The 22,113-nt window shown below is 35.0% G+C and overlaps 3 protein-coding genes across 3 annotated transcripts; 2 read left to right on the top strand and 1 right to left on the bottom strand.

The window, feature by feature from the left end:
* The first annotated feature begins 211 nt into the window (after nucleotides 1-211).
* Nucleotides 212-3,007, top strand: gng14 (G protein subunit gamma 14). Its single transcript, XM_048187842.1, has 3 exons — nucleotides 212-597; nucleotides 683-796; nucleotides 2,874-3,007. The coding sequence occupies exons 2-3, from the start codon at nucleotides 710-712 to the stop codon at nucleotides 2,997-2,999; spliced, it is 213 nt and encodes a 70-aa protein (XP_048043799.1). The 5' UTR covers nucleotides 212-597; nucleotides 683-709; the 3' UTR covers nucleotides 3,000-3,007.
* Nucleotides 3,008-3,014: 7 nt separating this feature from the next.
* On the bottom strand, nucleotides 3,015-15,581 carry fbxw9 (F-box and WD repeat domain containing 9). The gene is made up of 8 exons (XM_048187775.1): nucleotides 15,300-15,581; nucleotides 14,792-14,886; nucleotides 14,433-14,580; nucleotides 10,242-11,025; nucleotides 6,038-6,186; nucleotides 5,754-5,954; nucleotides 5,606-5,671; nucleotides 3,015-3,929 (listed from the first exon to the last, which is right to left on the bottom strand). The coding sequence occupies exons 2-8, from the start codon at nucleotides 14,881-14,883 to the stop codon at nucleotides 3,855-3,857; spliced, it is 1,515 nt and encodes a 504-aa protein (XP_048043732.1). The 5' UTR covers nucleotides 14,884-14,886; nucleotides 15,300-15,581; the 3' UTR covers nucleotides 3,015-3,854.
* Nucleotides 15,582-17,054: 1,473 nt separating this feature from the next.
* Nucleotides 17,055-19,139, top strand: zgc:77748 (Myeloid-associated differentiation marker homolog-like). Its single transcript, XM_048187762.1, has one exon. The coding sequence runs from the start codon at nucleotides 17,894-17,896 to the stop codon at nucleotides 18,743-18,745; it is 852 nt and encodes a 283-aa protein (XP_048043719.1). The 5' UTR covers nucleotides 17,055-17,893; the 3' UTR covers nucleotides 18,746-19,139.
* The last annotated feature ends 2,974 nt before the right edge of the window (nucleotides 19,140-22,113 follow it).

The raw sequence follows: 22,113 nt of genomic DNA, 5'->3' as shown, positions 1-22,113 counted from the left end.
ATGTATAATTATACTGTAACAAGGCCAACTTAAAGTAAAGTGTAGCCGAAGTGGCACCTGCAAATTAATCAGTTTTTGGCTGATTTTTACTAAATAAAATCTGTCAATTATTGGTAATTTAATATAACTGTAATATAACTTACATTTAAATTGAGACATTGAAATATGCACTATTTTTAATTGCTTAGGTAAATTGCAAATTACAGAATAACTGATTAAATGCATATGATTGCTCTGCATGAGCACTATTCCTCAAACTCTGTTCACATATAATATTGTAGTATTTCAGGACGATAAAGCTTCTGTGCACACAGCTAAACACATTCAAGAAAGGCTTCATGACCACCAGAGTGAAATCAAATACTACTGAACTTTCATGACATTTCTGGCACTTTTGATGTGACCTCAGAACTCAACCACATCACAGGACCTTTGAAGCTTCCAGCAGTGTGTGTGTGTGTGTGTCCGTCTGTGCGGGAGGATGGAGGGGTTCAACATCCCATTGAGATATAAATGCCTCCAAAATCTGGACACCTGCTCTTCCTCACTGAAACAAGAACATTTGAGCTCTACACAAAAAACAAATGGACTCTTGAGGTAGAATTATAGCTGTTACCAGACACAATTATCCATTCATAGATAGTTAAAAAATTATATGTTATGCTCTATACATATTTTCCAGGTTGAAGTCTAAGGTTGAGCAGCAGTGATGGACGTATACTGCAGTAATAACGTTCTTCAGGCCAGGAGAACCGTGGAGCAGCTGAGACTGGAGACAGAACTACAGAGAATCAAGGTGAGATGCATTCATCACTCCATCATAATATAAACTACAACACTTCTTTTATGGTATATGCATGGCTGTAATATAATATAATTGTAAATCTCTTCTGGGTTTGAGTTGTGATTTTGTTTGATTTGCACTGTTTCCTGTTCAGTCTCTGAGTTAGTTCATGTTTCCTTTGCACTAGTTCAGCAGTTGCTATAGTTTTTGATTTGCCCTCATGTGTTACACATCTTGTTTAGACCCCAGTGTTTTTCTCTGTGTGTATATTATATAGCCCTCATTTTCAGTTGTTGTTTGTCTGATCTCATCATTTTTTAGAGTGGTTGTTATTTTGAGAGTGTAATCAGTGTTGGGTAAGTCACTCAAAAAAAGTTATTAATTAGCTACTAGTAATTACATCTTCAACAGTGTAATTACTAATTACTCCCTCTAAAAAGTATTGCATTGCTTATTACTAATTACTTTCTAAATCTCATATCAGCCTTGATCAGTTAAACAATACAAGGATAGACATAAAACAGCTCTTTTAATTAAATTATCCTTCAAATTATTATTCTCCCTATTAAAAAGGAGCTTACATTAAAAAAAAAAAAAAATCATTTTGACATTAGACATTAAAATTTGATGTTAAATCCACTATTTTTACTTAGAATAGTATTTAATGCAGTTGCATCAGAAGTAACAGGAAAAGGAGTAATCCTTTACTTTTTCATGGGAAAAGTAAATTACAGTAATGAATTACTTTGTAATGCATTAAACCTAACACTGAATATAATATGATGTAATACATTGCCGTAAAAAGTAATACGTTATATCTACTCCATAACATTTTGGCAACAGATTACAAGCAATATTATTAATTAAATTCAAAAAATAGAATTAAGTTAGAATGAATCAAATTAATTTATTAAATGTCAACCATTTAAAACGAGTAAAATTTAAACAAAATATCTGAATAACAGACAGACATCAAAGATGAATCTAAAACTCTTAATTTATTATTTTTTGCCAACATTGAAGACACCTGATGATAACAAGCAGAATCACTGAAGGAAAGAGAAACACAAGAATTAACAATGGTTTAGATGTTGATGTTATTGAAAATGTTTGGTCACCATTATGGTGTGTTTCATTTATTTGGGCAGTTTGACTGTTTTTATGTCAGTTTGTGGTTTTTGTTATGGTGTTTGCTAATTTTATACATTTTAAATGGTTGACTCTTTAAGGAATTAATTTGATTAATTCTAGAACTCAATTCTTATATGTTGAATTTAATTAATAATATTGCTTGTAATCAGTTGCCGCAATTTTATCGATAGAGCGCATTAATTTTTACAGTGTGGCCAAAACAAAACAAAAAAGTTGATGTTTGGATTTAAATAGGCAAATACTTAAAGGGTTAGTTCACCCCAAAATGAAATTATGTCATTATTGAACGCAAGTCTTACAGGTGTGAAACGACACGAGGGTGAGTAATTAATGACAGAACTTTCATTTTGGAGTGAACTAACCCTTCAAGAATCAATGACTGGATCATTATTGCTGTGATTATTATGTTTCTATCATGTTTGTCAGCTGTTCTTTTACTCCTAATTGATGGTGTGTGAAGCTTTTCATTCATTAAACAACCATGTAGGAAGACACATCATGACCATATTCCAGGATGACAAAGACAAGATTAACCAGGGTTAAAATTTTAAAAGAATGGGTCACAGAGCATAAAGAATCATTTTTACACATGAATTGACACCTCTGAGTCCAGACCTTAAATTCATTGAAAGTGTTTGGGATGTGCTGGAGGAGACTTTACAGAGTGCTCACCTCTTGCATTGTTAATACAAGATCTTCACCAAAACTCTTGCTTTTAAATAAATGTGCTGTTATCGCCATTATGATGTGTCTTCCTACATGAAAAGCTACACACTCAATCAACTGTTGCCAATCATATAACATGCTAGAAACATAATAATCACAGCAATAATGATCCACTCACAAACTCTTAAGCATTTGCCTATTTAAATCCAAACAGCAAACTTTTTTTTTGGCCGGGCAGTGTATAATATATATGTTGGCATGTGTTTGTCAGATTTCGGCAGCAGCAGAGCAGATTGTTCAGTACTGTCAGGAACACAGGAGAGCCGATCCGCTGCTCACCGGGATCGCCGCGTCCTCCAACCCGTTCAAAGACAAGAAGACATGTGTGCTGCTGTGAGCAGCGCCTTACAGCTACTGTAATCACCACCAATCTTCCTTTTTATTTGTGTTGAAATGACACCTTGACAAATACAACTGAATTATCAAATTGTACATTTAAAAAGCTTTAAAAAAAACAAAAACAATCAGCAATCAAACAATAAAAGAGATTTTGTTCACAGGACATTCAGTCAGTCACAGAGCAATACCACAGCACTGTCTGCAGTAATTATAAATAAATCATAAATATCAACATTTTTAAATTAGACTAGTAATTTGTTCTGGTCTTGAAGTGTTCTCTCACAGTGCATTCATTTTAAGGCATGGTGCCTCATTTCTAAACTGTATACTTGTATAAGTGACAAGTAAACAAACTGAATCACACCAGTTTTTAATAATCGATTTCCTAGTTTACATATCTAGGGAGTTAAATACTGAAAACTGATTTATAATGATTCTTGTTTGTACTCATTTAACTTCACTGTATTATACTGTAGATGTGCTACAGAATTCACTGCATGTCTTCAGTCTAAGTATGTTGTTAACATCAATTTTGTTGAAATTTCAAGTAATGATCACACAAGCAAACTGGAAACAAATATAAAGTAAGTTGTAAAGAAAACAGTAGTGGTGTTCCTGTTACGAGGCACTGAAATGTTTAGTGTGCTATCGTAGTGCGAACCCTTCATGGAGATCCATGGACAACTGGGAATGTCAAGTTTTTGTTTCTACAAACATGTATCAGACAGCTTTCATCTTTTCCCCAATAAGAGCAACACAAGAATGTATAATGCATTGGTAAATTGCTAGAAATACAGAGTTAAAGAACTGCTCGGTTCCTGTTGTTCCCTGGATTCAAATGCTTTTTAAACTCTCAGATTCGGGGCCTCCAAACCTCCACATTCATGTCACCAGAGGCGATGGCCAGCGTTCCTCCTTCAACACTTAACTGGGAAGAGAAAAGGACGAGCCTTTATTCATTGCTGGCAGTACAGATAACGCTTAGATAAGAGTAATAGTGGTATAATCCAACACAAATATTGATAAGGCATAAAGATTAACATTCAAACATTCATCTCAGCACTTAGATACCATATAGACTGTGCACTGGTAAAAAATGTGTCAGCCATATACCATTGTATATCTATTTTATGATGGCTTTAAACGTGGCTCATCCAATCAGATTTATAATGTGTTTTGAGTCTTTTTTAAAGGAACTTTTTTTGAAAATAGACTCATTTTCCAATTTATGGCAGCAAAGTTCCTCGATTATTACGCCAGAATGAGAGTATAGTTCCTAGCCATATCGGCCTTGAAAATTGCAACTTTTCATTTTCCGTCGGTCTTAGTACATGACGTAACTACAGAAGAGTCACGTTTTAAATAGGAAAAATATTGAAACTCTTTGGTCATTTTTGAGCGAGATGCTAACGGTCTAATCAGATTCAATGAACTATGCTAAGCTATGCTAAAAGTGGATAAAGATCGGCTGAGTGGATTCGAAAACGGTAAAACTCAACTGTTTAACTCTAGGGGAGTTGGAAAATGAGCCTATTCTCAAAAAAAGTGGAGTGTTCTTTTAATTAAAGTGTTGTGAAGTCAATTTTGCATTGTTTCCAGACAAATCATTTGTTTTGAATAATCACATTTTTTTTGGTTTGCATCCATCAAATTCCAAATAAAAACAGTCTATGAAATGAGATTAAGTATCATTCATTTGATAAAAATACTTATTTCACTGGATCATCTAAAAAAGGCACATTCACATCTACCATGATGCAATAAATAATGGCAAAATAGTAGATGCACATCTGAATATCAAGGTGCAAATTACTAACAAATATCTAGAACACGTTTACACAACAACGATGTACTAAAAACAGAAAAGTTTTGCCTTTGCTTTTTTTCTTGCACAGACGTCAACGTTGTAAAAATGATCCCCGTTCACACGGAAACTATGCGAAAACTATTTAAAATGCTGTATTATTCATGCCAGGCCAGTAGTTGGCGATGTTAGTTTGTAAAGTGCGTAACTGACATTGCGACAGTTAAGCTTTTCCTTAAGTTGAATAGGGAAGGTGTAGGATGTAGCGTAAGCTTTTTGAACTGCGAGAGTTTTACGCTTTCTTTGAAAGCTGAATACGGAAGGAGATCTGGTGGAAACTAGATATTTTACTTCATAACTTGTTAAATATGGATATTTTTTTACACAAACACATCGCTTTTCAACGCAAGGCCTTTATTAACCCACCGGAGCTGTCTGGAGTATGTTTATGATGGATGGAGGCACTTTCTTGAGCTTCATACTCGCTGATCCCACTCACTGCCATTATACAGCTCAGATGCGTCAGGATATTTATTAATATACCTCAGATTGTGTTCATCAGAAAGAAGAAAGTCATAAACACCTAGGATGGCTTGAGGGTGAGTAAAGCTTGGGCTAATTTTCATTTTAAAGTGAACTAATCCTTAAAAAAAAAACTCAAACTTTCAAACTTTTGAACAGTAGTGTATAAGATATAAGATTTGTCAAACTGCCCACCCATAAGATTGCTTGAGAGGAATGTAAAAAAAAAAATGAGGCATCAATATAGAGAAAACTCATGGTTAAATATGTCATCATACCCCATTAACTCCTGCCTGATGGTGAAGGGTGCACAGTGTCTGTGGTGGAGCACATGGGAGGTGGACCTGCATGGAATAAGAGATGTGGGCTGCTGATAACCTTGGATAAATGTCAGTAAAACATATTAGTGACTGTCGGAGGACTCACCTTGATAGTGCGGTCAGAGGAGCATGTGTAGAGAGTGCCAGGAGAAGAGTGTACACCTGTGACCAGTGAACGGTGGATGTTAAAGTGGGATATGGGCGTCAGGCGGCTGTTGTGCATGGAGAAGCTGTGCACGAGTCCGCGGTTATCCCCGGCCCACACCTCGCGACCGCTGTAGCACACCGACAACAGGTAGGAGCTCAGCTGTAGACATGCAAAGAGGGACAAGACTTTGACAGCTGCTGGTTAGGATTGTGTTATTTATTATTTTATTTCTAGCTTCATACCTGAACTTTCTGCAGGAGCTTCCCCGCCCTGCGGTCGAACAGAGCCACGGTTTGGTCTTTACTGCCTGATATAATGTACTGGTCATCTGACACCAGGCACAACACAGCATCACCGTGGAGACGAAGGCTCTTCACCAATGGATCTGCAGCTGTAACACATAAATGACAGTTGCTAACAATTACAGCTCCAATGGGCACATGCAGGGTTCGTACAGATACTGTAAAATAAAGTTCCAGGACTTTTCAAGCACTACAATCAGAGATCTCGCTTATCAAACTAAATCTTTCAAATTCTAAAAAAGGTAAATAGATAAATAAAAATATACTAATAAAACAAAATGGTACAAATAAAGTGCAGCACATGCAAAGTATACAATGACTGTGGGAACATTAACAGAGTTTTTGGTGCACAGAAGAGCAAATAGAAAGAGGGCATAAACTTCTTATATGATTCTTATTAAAAGATGTAATAACAGAAAAAAAACTTCACTTCATTTGTTTAATGTAAAGCATTTAAATGTAACTAATAACAAAGTAATTATATTGTGATCTAATGACTGGTTTGCACTAAAAATATTTATTATTTTTTAAGGATTTTTTTTAAACTCAAATTACAGATATCCAAAATACAACTTAAAATTATTTAATAATATATATATTAAATGCAAAGTTTATAATGGCTATTATTCAATAATTTTATATTATAATGTTGGCATAGTTGGCATTGAGAAACCATGTGCGTGTTGATGGGATTTATCAAAGACATCTGTGCAGGTTACATAGTTTCACCAGTAGGTGGCAGCAAGGGACTGACTTTATGAGTGGGTCAGTCAGTAGACATTAAAAAAATGCTGATTCATTCTGGAACAAGCAAGGTTGTAAACAAGGAAATTATTTTAACTTTGAACAACACCTTATAAGGCACAACTGACAAGCAAAGAGGCTACTGGGTGAAGCTGAATCTGACCAGTGCTGTCCCAGTCATGGGAAATCCCCTTTACCATTGAAAGAATACTATGAGAAAGATATCACTTTTTTCATTCAAACTTTTCTTATTTCAATTTGACCTGAAGAATGAAAAATGTATCATATACTTGAAAATATATGAGCAATATCACATACAAAATGGCTCTATATCTATATCAGATGGGCTGCAGCATTAATTTTCCATGAAATGATTGTATTTAAAAACTAATTTCATATTATATATATATATATATATATATATATATATATATACAGGGCTTGACATTAACTTTTTTGCTCACCAGCCACTGTGGCTAGTGGTTTTCCAAAGTTACTAGCCACTCAGCATTTTCACTGGCCACAATTTTGATGTTGGTAAATTACATTTTATATGATTAAAGTTGACTTTGTTATGCTTAAATTACTTTATTTCGAGTCATTTTACTTGATTTAGAAGATTTAAAACCCTTTCAAACTTTTAAATGCAGATTGACCACCCAAATCAAGACTACATTGTATATCAGCTGGTATGTACAGGTGGGCAAGAGGTGGACAATATGAGCATGGGCTAATATGAGAAATTTTATAAGTTATTTGTGTTAGGCTATATAAAAGAACAAAGAAGCTAATTACAAAAACAATAGTAAATTAAAAATAATCTTTTTCCAGATAAACTAGGTTTATTTAACATATAGCCTACATTTATTTAACATCTTTTGTTGTTTGATTAACATTAATGACAGACAGGTAAGCCTATTTAATTGGGCTGCTGAATTCATGGACGTAACTGACGCATATTCAGTTATTACCCACCTGTTTACGTTCACTTAAGCCATGATCGACTGTATTCACGCGAGATACTCCACACGATGGACATTTAGACATCTGTGTGCACGTGTATTTGACTATTCAGGCGCGAGGAGAACTGATCGCGCGCGCGATAGAGAGAGAGAGAGAGAGAGAGAGCGCACCTGTTGTGTGTCATTCAGCGCAATTCTGCCTAACCCTCCTTCACTAACTGCACATAAATAACGAATTGTGTGATTGGATTGTAATTTTGTGCTACGACGATCTTCGACGATCATTTGGCTGTAGGCTGAAATTATATTCAACCCGCCAAAGTGGCTAGTGGGAGTGGCTTTCTTACCCGCCACAGCTGAAATCTACCCGCATTTGGCGGGTTGGCGGGTGTTAATTTCAGGCCCTGTATATATATATATATATATATATATATATATATATATATATATATACACACACAGTACAGTCCAAAAGTTTGGAACCACTAAGATTTTTAATGTTTTTAAAAGAAGTTTCGTCTGCTCACCAAGGCTACATTTATTTAATTAAAAAAACAGTAAAAAACAGTAATATTGTGAAATATTATTACAATTTAAAATAACTGTGTACTATTTAAATATATTTGACAAAGTAATTTATTCCTGTGATGGCAAAGCTGAATTTTCAGCATCGTTACTCCAGTCTTCAGTGTCACATGATCCTTCAGAAATCATTCTAATATGCTGATTTGCTGCTCAAGAAACATTTATGATTATTTTCAATGTTGAAAACAGTTGTGTACTTTTTTTTTCAGGATTCCTTGATGAATAGAAAGTTCAAAAGAACAGCATTTATCTGAAATACAAAGCTTCTGTAGCATTATACACTACCGTTCAAAAGTTTGGGGTCAGTAAGAATTTTTATTTTTATTTTTTTTAAAAGAAATTAAAGAAATGAATACTTTTATTCAGCAAGGATGCATTAAATCAATCAAAAGTGGCAGTAAAGACATGTATAATGTTACAAAAGATTAGATTTCAGATAAACACTGTTCTTTTGAACTTTCTATTCATCAAATAATCCTGAAAAGAAATATTGTACACAAATATTTTTTACAATTGTACACATTAAATGTTTCTTGAGCAGCAGATCAGCATATTAGAATGATTTCTGAAGGATCATGTGACACTGAAGACTGGAGTAACGATGCTGAAAATTCAGCTTTGCCATCACAGGAATAAATTACTTTGTCAAATATATTCAAATAGAAAACAGTTATTTTAAATTGTAATAATATTTCACAATATTACTGTTTTTACTGTATTTTTAATGAAATAAATGTAGCCTTGGTGAGCAGACGAAACTTCTTTTAAAAACATTAAAAATCTTAGTGGTTCCAAACTTTTGGACTGTACTGTATATATGCGCTTTTCAAGTACCTTTTTATAAATATGGCTGTTTTCAAGGGTTTTTCAAAAAGTCAAATTCAAGTACTTCAAGCACTTTGTACAAACCCTGTCATAGACTTCACAGGAGTGTACATTTTTGAATAAAGTTTCGTCTGAAACCTTTCTTATTATTATCAATGTTGAAAATGGTTGTGCTGCTTAAAATATTTGTGGTAACCATTTTTTTTCAGGATTCTTTGATGAATAGAAAGTTCACAAGAACAGCATTTATCTGAAATATAAATCTTTTGTAACATTATAAATGTCTTTACTAACACTTTTGATCAGTTTGGTGCATCCTTGCTAAATAAAAGAAGAAGATGATTTTACTGACGCCAAACTTTTGAACTATAGTTTCATTTTACAGGAAGTGGAATCGGAAATTTATCCTACCAGTTCATTACTAAACAAAGTTTGTCCTAATTGGTGAACGGAAGTTTTTATTCTGTCATTTGTGAGTATAAAGCGCACAAGCTTAGATTTTTTTTTTTTTTTTTATAATGCAAATATATTTATACATTTCTAATTGTGGCTTAACTGTCCAAATACATTTTAGGTCACTGTACATATTATAAATGAATTTATTTTCATATTAAACACTGCAACAGCCATTTATCACTAAATTTAGGATTTTAAGCATGAATATTAATCTAAATAAATATTACAAATTTATTTACATGTGATATTGTTATTGTTAACAAATTATTCAAAATTGTTTCAGTTACTGAAATAAAGCTAAAATAAAATAACATCTAAATATCAAATGAAAAAAAACTTATATGTACCTAATAAAATTGACAAAAGCACATAACAAAATGACTAAAATAAAAATTAAACATGAAAATATCAAAAATAAAAGCTAATTCAAAATATAAATATATACTAATAATATTTAAATAAAACTAAAATGACACTGTTCACATGTGAATCATTCACAACCAATAAATCATTCGCAATCAGTCCAGGAATGTGCATTAAGATAACAAGAAAACGGCTGAACTTTGACTTACCACGGGTGTCAAAGATGCTTAATTTCTGATCATGTGTTCCTGCCAGCACCATATCCCTCTCGCAGGACAGACATAAAACAGCAGCTTTGCACTGGATGAGTCCCCGTTCTGCTCCTCCGGCTTCAAGATCCCAGAGCCTCACGGTGCTGTCAAACGAGCCTGATGCCAGCAGAGGTCCGCTCGACGCCAGGCACCACACCCAGCCCCGGTGGGTACTAATGGTACCACGCCCCCCTAGAGTATGCGTTAACGTGCCTCTGGAGCCCTCTCGAAGGTCCCAGAGGTTAACATTTCTGTCCCTAGAGCCGGAGGCGCACAACGCCCCTGTTCCTCCCAGCAAAAGGACACAATTCACATCTGCAATGTGGCCAGACGGAAGGATGATGTGCTCCAAGGGTGAAGGAGTGCAGGACGACTCAATCAGATGGGGACTATCAGGGGCATTCTGGGATTGAACTTGCACATTTTCATCTCCTACTTCCGCTGCACCATTTATATCAACATCCAGCTGCATGTCTTCCAAGTTCCCCTCAGCTAACGGCACTTCACCGTTCGCCCCGCCAGCCGCCTCTTCCTGTCTCTCACCCTCTGCTTCTTCCTTATCCACTCGATTCGCCTGCCCTGTCCAGCAGCCAATCAGCTGCTCCATTTCCAAGCAGGCCTTAGACCAATCAAAATCCTCCTTTGGCCCGACTGGGAATAGTGCTCTGGGACCTGAGAGATTTTGAGCCCTCAGCTGCCACATCACACGATCCTCTGCAACTTTTCCCAACGTCTGACATACCTAAACAAAAGAGGCATACATGATAATGAGATGTACACTATTATTCAAAAGCTTTTTTAAAGGGGTTCTTGATTATGATTTCACTTCTTTAACTTGTTAGTGTGTAATGTTGCTGTTTGAGCACAAACAACATCTGCAAAGTTACGATGCTCAAAGTTCAATGCAAAGGGAGATATTTTCTTTAAAAGAATTTGCTGTTTAAGAACTACAACAAACGGCTAGTAGGGACTACAACGAGCTTCTTCCCAGGTTAGAGACATCACAAACCCCAAAATTTACATAAACCCCGCCCCCGGGAACACGTGACAAAGGGGGTGAGGCCATGTTGGGCCGCTTTAGAGAAGAGGAAGAGTTGTTGTAGTTGAGTGATGTTACCATGCCATCATTTCACACCAGACTGCTTCACAAATGAGCATGACGGCACATGCTAGTCGATGAGTTGAATCGACTCCACAGCAACTGCATAAATTTATCCACTAACCGCTCAGAAATGTCCAGATACATTCTTAAAGTTATAACTTCTTACTGATTCCCTCCATTAGTCTCCGGTTTGAACAATGTAAGGCTGCCCGGTGAAAAAAAAGTATATTTCAATAATGTACTTAAAGTGCTCTATTTTCATGCACAATTTTTTTAATTTATATACTAAAAATTAGTACTTCTTTAGTACTTCTTAAGATCATCAATCTAAGTGTACTCAACTGTGCTATTTTGAGACAGCATGATATATATATATATATATATATATATATATATATATATATATATATATATATATATATATATATATATATATATATATATATATGTGCTTTTTTATTTCTGACTTTTAATGCATTTTAAATCTTGCTGTCTGGTTGAAAGAGTTGGGAGAATTAGGAAGTAAGCATTTGTGATTAGGTTAAAATTTGGTAAATTTGGATAAGGGGACAAACCACGACGGTTGGCCTATCTGACTCTGCGATACGTGGAAGGGGTTTCTAAGGGGATTTGATTAACACATTCCGGAAATCAAAACATTGGTTAGGGCACTTTCCAAAGGGGAAATGTGAGCTGTAGTGCATAGTTAAGATATCTCAGAAAGGGTGATTAGGGCTGTGTGGTGCAGTTTGAGGTGTCTTGGCAAAAGGGGAGATTGATACTTTGTGTATCAGTTCGAAGTGCCTAAACAGGTGAGCTAGACAACGGTCCTGACATGTGAGGAAGATCCGTTTAGATCCGCTCTGACGGACAACAAAAAACTCCCTGAAACTTCCTAACTCTTCCATGAGCGTTCCATTTTTATTATTATGTATTTGGTTCTTCTTTATGTAAAGCACTTTGAATTACCATTGTGTATGAAATGTGCTATTCAAATAAAATTGCCTTGCCTTGCTTTTAATATACTATCTCTGTATTTAAAAGATATTTTTAGATACTTATAGTACATTTGAACCCATAATGTATTATAAGTGGTAGCTAAATACATTTTTTAAATACAGAGATAGTATATTAAAAGCACATTTTAGTTCATATTTCATGGTGTCTCAAAATAGCACAGCTGAGTACACTTAGATGTTCTTAAGATGATCTCAAGAAGTACTAAAGAATAAGTTTTAGTATATTAAGTACAAACTCAGTGCATGAAAATAGAGCACTTTAAGTACATTATAGAAATGTACTTTTTTTTCACCTGAGTGAACACTGTTACTGACAATCCTCATTTTGGCTGCGTGAGATTCTCCAGCTTTGTTGTTGTTGAGCAACTGAAGCTTGAGCTGTTAAAGCTCCGCCCTCTTCTGGGAGCAGCAGCTCATTTGCATTTAAAGGGACACACACAAAAACGGCGTGTTTTTGCTCACACCCAAATAGGGGCAAATTTGACAAGCTAGAATAAATGATCTGTGGGGTATTTTGAGCTGAAACTTCATAGACACATTCTGGGGACACCAGAGACTTATATTACATCTTATAATAGGGATATTATAGGTCCCCTTTAAGAAATGAATACTTTTACTTAGAAAGTATGCATTAAAGGGTTAGTTCACCCAAAAATGAAAACTTACCCTCATGCCGTTTCACACCCGTAAGTCCTTCGTTCATCTTCGGAACACAAATTAAGATATTTTTGATGAAATCTGATGGCTCCGTGAGGCCTGCATAGGGAGCAATGACATTTCCTCTATCAAGATCCATTTATGCACTAAAAACATATTTAAATCAGTTCATGTGAGTACAGTGGTTCAATATTAATATTATAAAGCAATGAGAATATTTTTGGTGCGGCAAAAAAACAAAATAACGACTTATTTAGTGTTGGCTGATTTAATAACACTGCTTCAGGAAGCATCGGAGCGTTATGAATCAGTGTATCGAATCAGCGGTTCAGAGCGCCAAAGTCACGTGATTTCAGCCGTTGGCGGTTTGACACATGATCCGAATCATGATTTGACACGCTGATTCATTTGTGCTCCGAAGCTTCATGAAGCAGTGTTTTGAAATCGACCATCACTAAATAAGTCGTTATTTTGTTGTTTTGGCGCTCCAAAAATATTCTCGTCGCTTTATAATAATAATAATGAACCACTGTACTCACATGAACTGATTTAAATATGTTTTTAGTACCTTTATGGATCTTGAGAGAGGAAATGTCATTGCTCCCTATGGAGGCCTCACTGAGCCATCAGATTTCAACTAAAATATCTTAATTTGTGTTCTGAAGATGAACGAAGGTCTTACGGGTGTGGAACGACATGAGGGTGAGTAATAAATGACATTATTTTCATTTTTGGGTGAACTAACCCTTTAATTTGATCTAAAGCGACAGTAAAGACACTTATAATGTTACAAAAGATTAATACTTTTGAACTTTCTATTCATTACAAATCCTAAATGTATCACAGTTTTCACCAAAATATGAAGCAGCACAACTGTTTTCAACATTGATAATAATCATAAATGTTTCTTGAGCATCAAATCAGCATATTAGAATGATTTCTGAAGGATCATGTGACACTGAAGACTGGAGAAATGATGCTGAAAATTCAGCTTTGATCACAGGAATAAATTACATTTTAATATATATTCAAATAGAAATCAGTTATTTTAATTGTAATTTTATTTCACAATATTACTGTTTTACTGTATTTTTTATTAAATAAATGCAGCCTTGATGAGCAAAAGAGACTTCTTTCAAAAACATTTAACTGACCCCAAACTTTTAAACCAAAAGCTAATGGGATCTCTGAACACAATCAAACAAAAGTAAACAGACTTAAAGTCACATCTTGAAATGTACTAGCATTATTATTAATATTTATAAATTCATTTATATTAGTAAAAATGAATAGGCCCAACAACCTGCACAATTACTGGGGGAAAAAATCAATTTTGGTTTCTAAATGTGTTTTGAATTTGGAAGCGATTACCTGTGGCAGCACATTAATGACACACTGTGCTGGGAGATGTGAGGCTATCTGGGTAACTATCTCCCAAGGCAACGACAGGAGGTTTGCCCCATTGCTAGAAGGGGAGGGGCTTGTCTCCATAGTGAAGACGGATGCTTCCAAATCCAGTCTGTGGGGTAAAATGTCACAGTGATAGAGTTTATACTTAACTTGTTCTTTAGAACAAATGTGTTGTTTTTTTTAAAAAATAAGGTACATTGAAAATAAATTCATTGACGCTCAAAAAAAATGCATGAGTATTCTTTCACAATTACACATGCAAACCACAGTAAACTAACATATATCACACAACGGAAGTTGAAATAGTATTTAATCCAGACCTCTGAGGTAAGGAGTGTGGGGTGTCACTGGCAGCAGCAGCTGGGCATCTCTCCTTCTCCTCATCCTCCACGGTGACGTTTAGCCTGGACATCAGCTGAATCACAAAAGCGTAAAGGGAAGCTGACGTCACTTTACATTAGATAATAAACAACTTGATCTGAAAAGACACGCCCATTAATGCTTAAGTAGTTACCTCTAAGCTCTAAAATAAATTACATCTGGCACATGGTATGGCAATAAACATTATGTTCTTAGTAATTAACATATAATAAAAAAAAACAAAAAAACAATTTGCTGAAGATACACTCCTTTAGAGGTACTTCAGCTGAAATCCATTGAAAAAAATTATGTTATAAAGGAAGGTTTTCCACACAGAACACAGTTAGATGTCAGTTGTGTAATTATTACATTCTTACCGATCTAAAACTAATAAATGATCGTACTAAATCTAATCTATGGATAATATTCATATGATTTAGGTAAACATGAGATATAGTGGGCACATACCTTATTTTAATCAAAAATCCTTACAGGTTGAAAAGGTAAACAATCCCCATTTCTCATCCATCATGACTGTTATTGATATGACACTGCAAAATCATCTGAGTTCAGCCGTTTTATATCTATTTTCCTTTGCGACAATGTTTGGTTTGCGTTAATGTTTATGTTAAGTTTATGTTAGAAAAAAAAAGAAAAAATATTATCATCAGAGACTCAATGAATGACCATAGTTATACTGATAACTACATGTCACTGGCACCAACTGTCGCATGTCAACACTACACTCCTGCGGCGCACATTATTTACGTCATCGTAAATGTTTCAGCGTCATTCGTATTCACGACAGGAACTCAAAAATTGAGTCAAATAAACTGCAGTTTTAGTATTTCATTTTTTATTTCTTTTCAATTTTACGTTTTTATTTTGTATTTATGTTTAATTGTATTTAATTATTTGTAAACAATTACTGTCCCCTATCACAAAACTAGTATTTTCTTCCTAATTAATGTTTATTATAATAGACTTAATTACGCTGACACTTAATTTTGAATATTCCAAAAAAATCCTTAAAATGTTTTCAAACACGGAAGACCTTTTTAACCTCATGTTTTCCACCTGACTGAATGTAACTTATTTTCATACTCAAGCAAATCAAACAAGACATTATTGTGAGTCTTTAAAAGACATGCATTGGCCCAGAAAATATATCTGATTGCTGTTTAACATGCAGTTCAAAGCGATTCATGTGAACTTGCCATGAAACATCCCAGTCATACTGTAGTAATAATATTAAGGCAGCTACTTTATGTAAATATGTGAGATGCAATATACAAGTGCAATATATAGGGTGAATTCAGATACATTTTATTGATATTGATAAAAATACAGCCAAATGTGCTCAAATTATTTAACATACTCATATTGAAAGTGAAAAGTGGCTTCCATAGAAAATAGACTGCTTAACATAAAAAATTATGAGACAAAATTTCTGATGATCTGTGTAAATAGGTGTGAGCTGACTCTGTACACAATGACATTAAGGTCAAAGTCCAGCACATTTTGTCTGTCTCTCAAACACACACACACATGTAGAGACAAAAGCTTCTCATTTCAGAACCTCATTTGTTTGCTTTTCTATTGCAATATTCAAATTCACTTCTCCGTATTGAAGTCAATGACTAAGGCACAATGGTGAAAGCGTACTTTGCAAATGAAGAAAATAATGTTATTCACATACTATGATAGCACCTTTCAAACATAATATACAGCTGAAATGTCAAAATACAATATTTGGCAGAGGGGTGGAAGCATACAAAAGCAATATGAATGACAAATAAATAAATAAATAAACAAAATGTTACTTCTATAGCATCTTCTATATAAAATACAACTCAAAGGTCAAATTATAAACAATATTTAGTAAAAAAGGCATAAAATAATAAATGTACAATGTTTTTTCTATAGCACCTTTCATACATAAAAGGGAAGCAGTATAAATATTAAGGGGAAATATATTAAGGGGGAAAACATTAAAACAATAATAAGCAACAAAAATGACAAACAAAATTAGTGCTGTCAAAACGATTAATCACAATTAATCACATCAAACATAAAGGTTTGGAAATATATAATATGTGTGTAGACAGACAGCAACATATTGTGGTATATATATATATATATATATATATATATATATATATATATATATATATATATACAGTCAAACCAAAAATTATTCAGACACTAGATATAATTTTTTGATATATTTTTACTAGTGGTTGCAGGACACTGTAGTTAATTTATATAAGTGAGGATAGCAAAATAAAGTAAACTGTGACATATTATACCTAAAGATTCTTCATACAGTGGACTACCAGTAAAACTGATACAAATTTGGAACCAAAAATTATTCAGACACTTTGACCTGACCATGTTTTACTTAAGTGTTAATATATATATATACACACACACACACACACACACACAATGTTAGATGTGACTAATTCGATTTGACAACACTAAAATGAAAACTAAGTAAAACTGATTCCTTCAGGATTATACAACAGAAGCATCAGGAGGTCTTCATTTCTCATTTTTAGTGTTTTTTCCCCATCTTTTATAGCCCTGTTTCACAAATGAGAACTGTAGTAATTTACAGAATGTAAAGGAAACCCATAATCTCCCTCCACCTTGAGTATTCAGATGCTCATTATTTTATTGACGGATGATAATTCGCTGTCCTCCACCCAGTTTCTTATCTGCACATTCTTCTCATTTGAACTTCACTAACTGGACACTTAAACCAAGGCCAATCTGCTGAGGTGCTACTGATAAGGCAATGAATAATCGGAGGATGTGGCTGAAAACATGTGGCCCCTCCCTGGACTGCTTCCCTTCTGGGTGAGGTTAGTATGTGAAGACTAACCTGGAGTTGACACATTCGACGGTTAGGCTGAGAAAAGAGTGGAAAAGTCAATAATTAAGCAGGTGAGAAGGATAAATTATATTCTTGCTGGAAATGAGAGAGCTGTTGACAACATTTTGAAGGCTGACGCATATAAATCAAGGTGTAACAATATAATAGACATTTGAGGATCATTATGGTGACCCTGAACACTCAATCTCTGACTGTGCCGGTCGGAATAATCCGGCTATTTGAATTTGTGCTGACGCTCATCACCTTCAGCCTGGTGGCTTCTGTGGGCCACATCGGCTCAGCTTCATTTTGGGCCTGGTGCATGTTCACCTGGTGCTTCTGCTGTTTCATGACCCTCCTCATCATCATCCTGGAGCTCACCAGCCTAAACACCAAGGTGCCCATTTCTTGGGATGACTTCACTACGGCTTTTGCGATGCTCTCCACACTTATGCTGTTGGCCGCTTCGGTCATCTACCCCACGATCTTCGTATGCTCCTCATGTTCAATCGGGATTGCAGCCACAGTGATCTCCTGCGTGTGCTTCTGCCTGTACGCAGCGGAGGTGGGTCTGACCCGAGCCAAACCCGGGGAGATCAGCGGGTTCCTGTCCACTGTGCCAGGCTTACTGAAGGTTCTGGAGGCGTTCGTGGCCTGCATCATCTTCATCTGTCTGGATTCGGTTCCCTACAGCCAGAAGCCTGGGCTTCAGTGGTGCGTGGCCGTCTACTCAATCTGCTTCATCGTCGCTCTTCTCATCATCATCCTGACAATTGGACGCTTGCTGGCTCGATGCCCCTTCCCGTTGGACAAATGTATGACGGGGTACAACATACTGGCGATTCTAATGTACATCACGGCTATGGTGATATGGCCAATCTACAGTTTTGATAAACATCAAAGACCACAAAACTGCAAACATTGTCCCTGGGACAGCCTGGTTGTTGTGTCCTGCATGACTTGCATCAATCTGATTGTCTACATTGTGGATGCGGTTTACTCGGTGCGTCTGGTGTTCTTCGTTTCACCTGCCTAGGGAAACTACAATGGTTGTATGTAATTGTAATTGTGAAATCTGTTCATGTAAACGTAACCAGATTGTGGATGAGAAGTACAGTTATTATACAGGCAGTTTTAAGTATGCATATACTTATTTCTGTTATCATATTATAAGAATATATAGCAAACTGACTGACAGTTTATTGATATTAATGCATTTTGGGGGAACAATGGTGAAATAATTGGGAATTAGGGATTATCTGTAATCTGATTAATGTATAGACTGCTATCAGTAAACTAACAAGATGTAGCATTTTTATAGGACAATACAAACATATAATGTGTGATATATTTATATAATCGATTAATTATGATTAATCGCATCTAACATAAAAGTTTGTAAATAATATGTGTGTAAACACACACACACACACATATATTTGTTTTATACACAAACTTTTATACAAACTTTTTCACACACACAAACATATATGCAAACGTTTATGTTAGATGTGATTAATTGTGATTAATCAATTTGACATCACTATTATATATGAAATTTTAATGCTAGATGCGATTAATCGATTTAGCATCACTATTATATATGCTATTTATATGCTAGATGCGATTAATCGCGATTAATCTATTTGACATCACTGTAATATATGTTATTTTTATGCTGGATGTGATTAATCGCGATTAATCTGTTTGACATCACTATATGCAATTTTTATACTAGATGTGATTAATCGATTTGGCATCACTATTATATATGCGAACTTTTATGCTAGATGAGATTAATCATGATTAATCGATTTGGCATCACTATCATATATGCAAAATGTAATGTTAGATGCGATTAATTACGATTAATAAATTTGGCAGCACTATTATATATGCAAACTTTTATGCTAGATGAGATTAATCGTGATTAATCGATTTGGCATCACTATCATATATGCAAAATGTAATGTTAGATGCGATTAATTACGATTAATAAATTTGGCAGCACTATTATATATGCAAACTTTTATGCTAGATGAGATTAATCGTGATTAATCGATTTGGCATCACTATCATATATGCAAAATGTAATGTTAGATGCGATTAATTACGATTAATAAATTTGGCAGCACTATTATATATGCAAACTTTTATGCTAGATGAGATTAATCGTGATTAATCGATTTGGCATCACTATCATATATGCAAAATGTAATGTTAGATGCGATTAATTACGATTAATAAATTTGGCAGCACTATTATATATGCAAACTTTTATGCTAGATGAGATTAATCGTGATTAATCGATTTGGCATCACTATCATATATGCAAAATGTAATGTTAGATGCGATTAATTACGATTAATCGGTTTGGCAGCACTATAATATATACTGTCCACATTTTTGAATAATAAAAAGGAATCTGAATTTCTTTACATTTTGAGTAAAGTCGGAGTGTTTACAGAGTTTTCATGACACTGAAGTTTATTAAGATTTAAAAATAAATCATAAACTCCCCCTATATGAATGCATGTTTTATTTTTTTTATGTGGTATCTGGTCATGGATGAGATTCACAGACCTATATTTTCTTTCACTATCAGTATTTGCAAATAAAATGGCCAGTAAAACCAAAGACAGTGAAAGAAAAAGAGGAAACATATCAGTTGGATTCCATCATATATGTTTATGACATCATACCTATAATTGTAATACTCAATATAATTGTTATATTGACCTTTGATCCTAACATGCTATACCAACACACTGGATAATATTAATGTACTAAAGGTTACATACAGTTGAGAGATGTTTCAATGAACTTAACCTTCAGCCTTCTCGTCCTCAAAAAAACCATATGGTGGTGTTTCAGGACTGGAGTAACCAACACAATCCGCTGAAAAAACACTGACTTTACATCATCCCATCAATTCCCGATAGATAAATCAAGCCCCGCCCTACATTTTTTCACCTAAAATATACTGTTTTATTCAAGAAATTGAATGAAGTTCAAGAAATATCACATTATAGAAGTGAAATGACTTGCTGTTTCATGTTGCCTGCAAGAGGTGAATATATATATATATATATTTTTAATTAAATTACCTGCTGCTTATTATCTATTAGATTTTTTTTAACCTTTCTGCTCTATTTCAAAAGCCATTAGTTTGTCAGCTAGTGCAAGTGAGCTTCAAACTCCAATAACACCTCAGTTTAAACATACTCACATATCAACAGATTAATGCCATAAATATGCTAATATGGAAATTATAATGTACAGTCACATCATTATCAATTAATTAATGAATTCATTACATTCTATAGCGCTATTCTGGGTACTCAAATTGTTATACATATGGAATCTCCTCAACCACCACCAATGTGCAGCACCACCTGGATGATTTTAATGACCACAGAGAGTCAGGACCTCAGTTTAACATCTCATCAGAAGGACGTGCTTTTTGACAGTATAGTGTCCCCATCACTATTCTGGGGTGTTAGGACCCACACAGACCACAGGGAGAGCACCCTCTGCTGGCCTCACTAACACCTCTTCTAGCAGCAGCCTAGTTTCTCAGGAGGTCTCCCATCCAGGTACTAACCAGGCTCAACCCTGCTTAGCTTCAGTGGACAACCAGTCTTGGGCTTCAGGGTGATATTGCTGCTGGTGATTATGACCAGCTGATTGCTGACACTTAAAAAAGGTCAGTCCAAAATCAATTTTAAAGTTTTTAAAAATTTATCTTGAACATCTTATTTAGGTTTTTAGTTGTTTTATCTATCAACTATTATATTTAAACCTGGATTTCAACATGAAAATAGAAATAAAAACACAACACGCATACAGAGAGAAGAAAAAAGTTCACAAGAAGAGATTTGTTAGGTTTAAAGGTAGGGTAGATAATTTTCGAAAAGGCTAGCAATAGCGAGCTTCAACGCACAAGATCCCACCCTCCCTTCCAAAGCCACGCCTGCTTCAAAACACATGAACGTGTACAGTAGGGAGCAAGGAAATGCGTCATGAGAGACTGCGTTAAACTACATCACGTCTCAAAACACATAACATTAATAATGAATAAACAACTTAAAGAGCACTGACCAGTACCACCTGACTGCTGCAGATTCATTTTAGTGTTGACAGTGTTGCCATTTAAACGCATACATTTGAGTCACAAACCGCTCTGAGTATAACGTCACGGCTTTCTAACTAACCAAATTACAGTAGTTGCATTGCGTGATGATGACCTGCTGATGACTTATGATGTCTGCTTGAACATGGTGCATGGAGGTTTGAAAATACTTATGTTGACAGGCAGGTATAGGACATTGTATGCAATGCAATGACTGGACGAACATTTTACGCCTTCCACAGATGATATACATATAAATACATTTAGACCAC

The sequence above is a fragment of the Megalobrama amblycephala genome, linkage group LG1 (genome assembly GCF_018812025.1).
Source record: "Megalobrama amblycephala isolate DHTTF-2021 linkage group LG1, ASM1881202v1, whole genome shotgun sequence".
Taxonomy (NCBI): domain Eukaryota; kingdom Metazoa; phylum Chordata; class Actinopteri; order Cypriniformes; family Xenocyprididae; genus Megalobrama; species Megalobrama amblycephala.
The sequence above is the reverse complement of the archived record's forward strand: the minus strand, read 5'-3'. Positions and strand labels throughout refer to the sequence as shown.

Coding starts and splice junctions, on each gene's coding strand:
- gng14 (XM_048187842.1), top strand. CDS start 710: ATGGACGTATACTGCAGTAATAACGTTCTTCAGGCCAGGAGAACCGTG. Junction 797..2,873: donor CAGAACTACAGAGAATCAAG/GTGAGATGCATT, acceptor TGTGTTTGTCAG/ATTTCGGCAGCAGCAGAGCA.
- fbxw9 (XM_048187775.1), bottom strand. CDS start 14,883: ATGTCCAGGCTAAACGTCACCGTGGAGGATGAGGAGAAGGAGAGATGC. Junction 11,026..14,432: donor TCATTAATGTGCTGCCACAG/GTAATCGCTTCC, acceptor TCTTTTGTTTAG/GTATGTCAGACGTTGGGAAA. Junction 5,672..5,753: donor CCTCTGACCGCACTATCAAG/GTGAGTCCTCCG, acceptor TATTCCATGCAG/GTCCACCTCCCATGTGCTCC.
- zgc:77748 (XM_048187762.1), top strand. CDS start 17,894: ATGGTGACCCTGAACACTCAATCTCTGACTGTGCCGGTCGGAATAATC.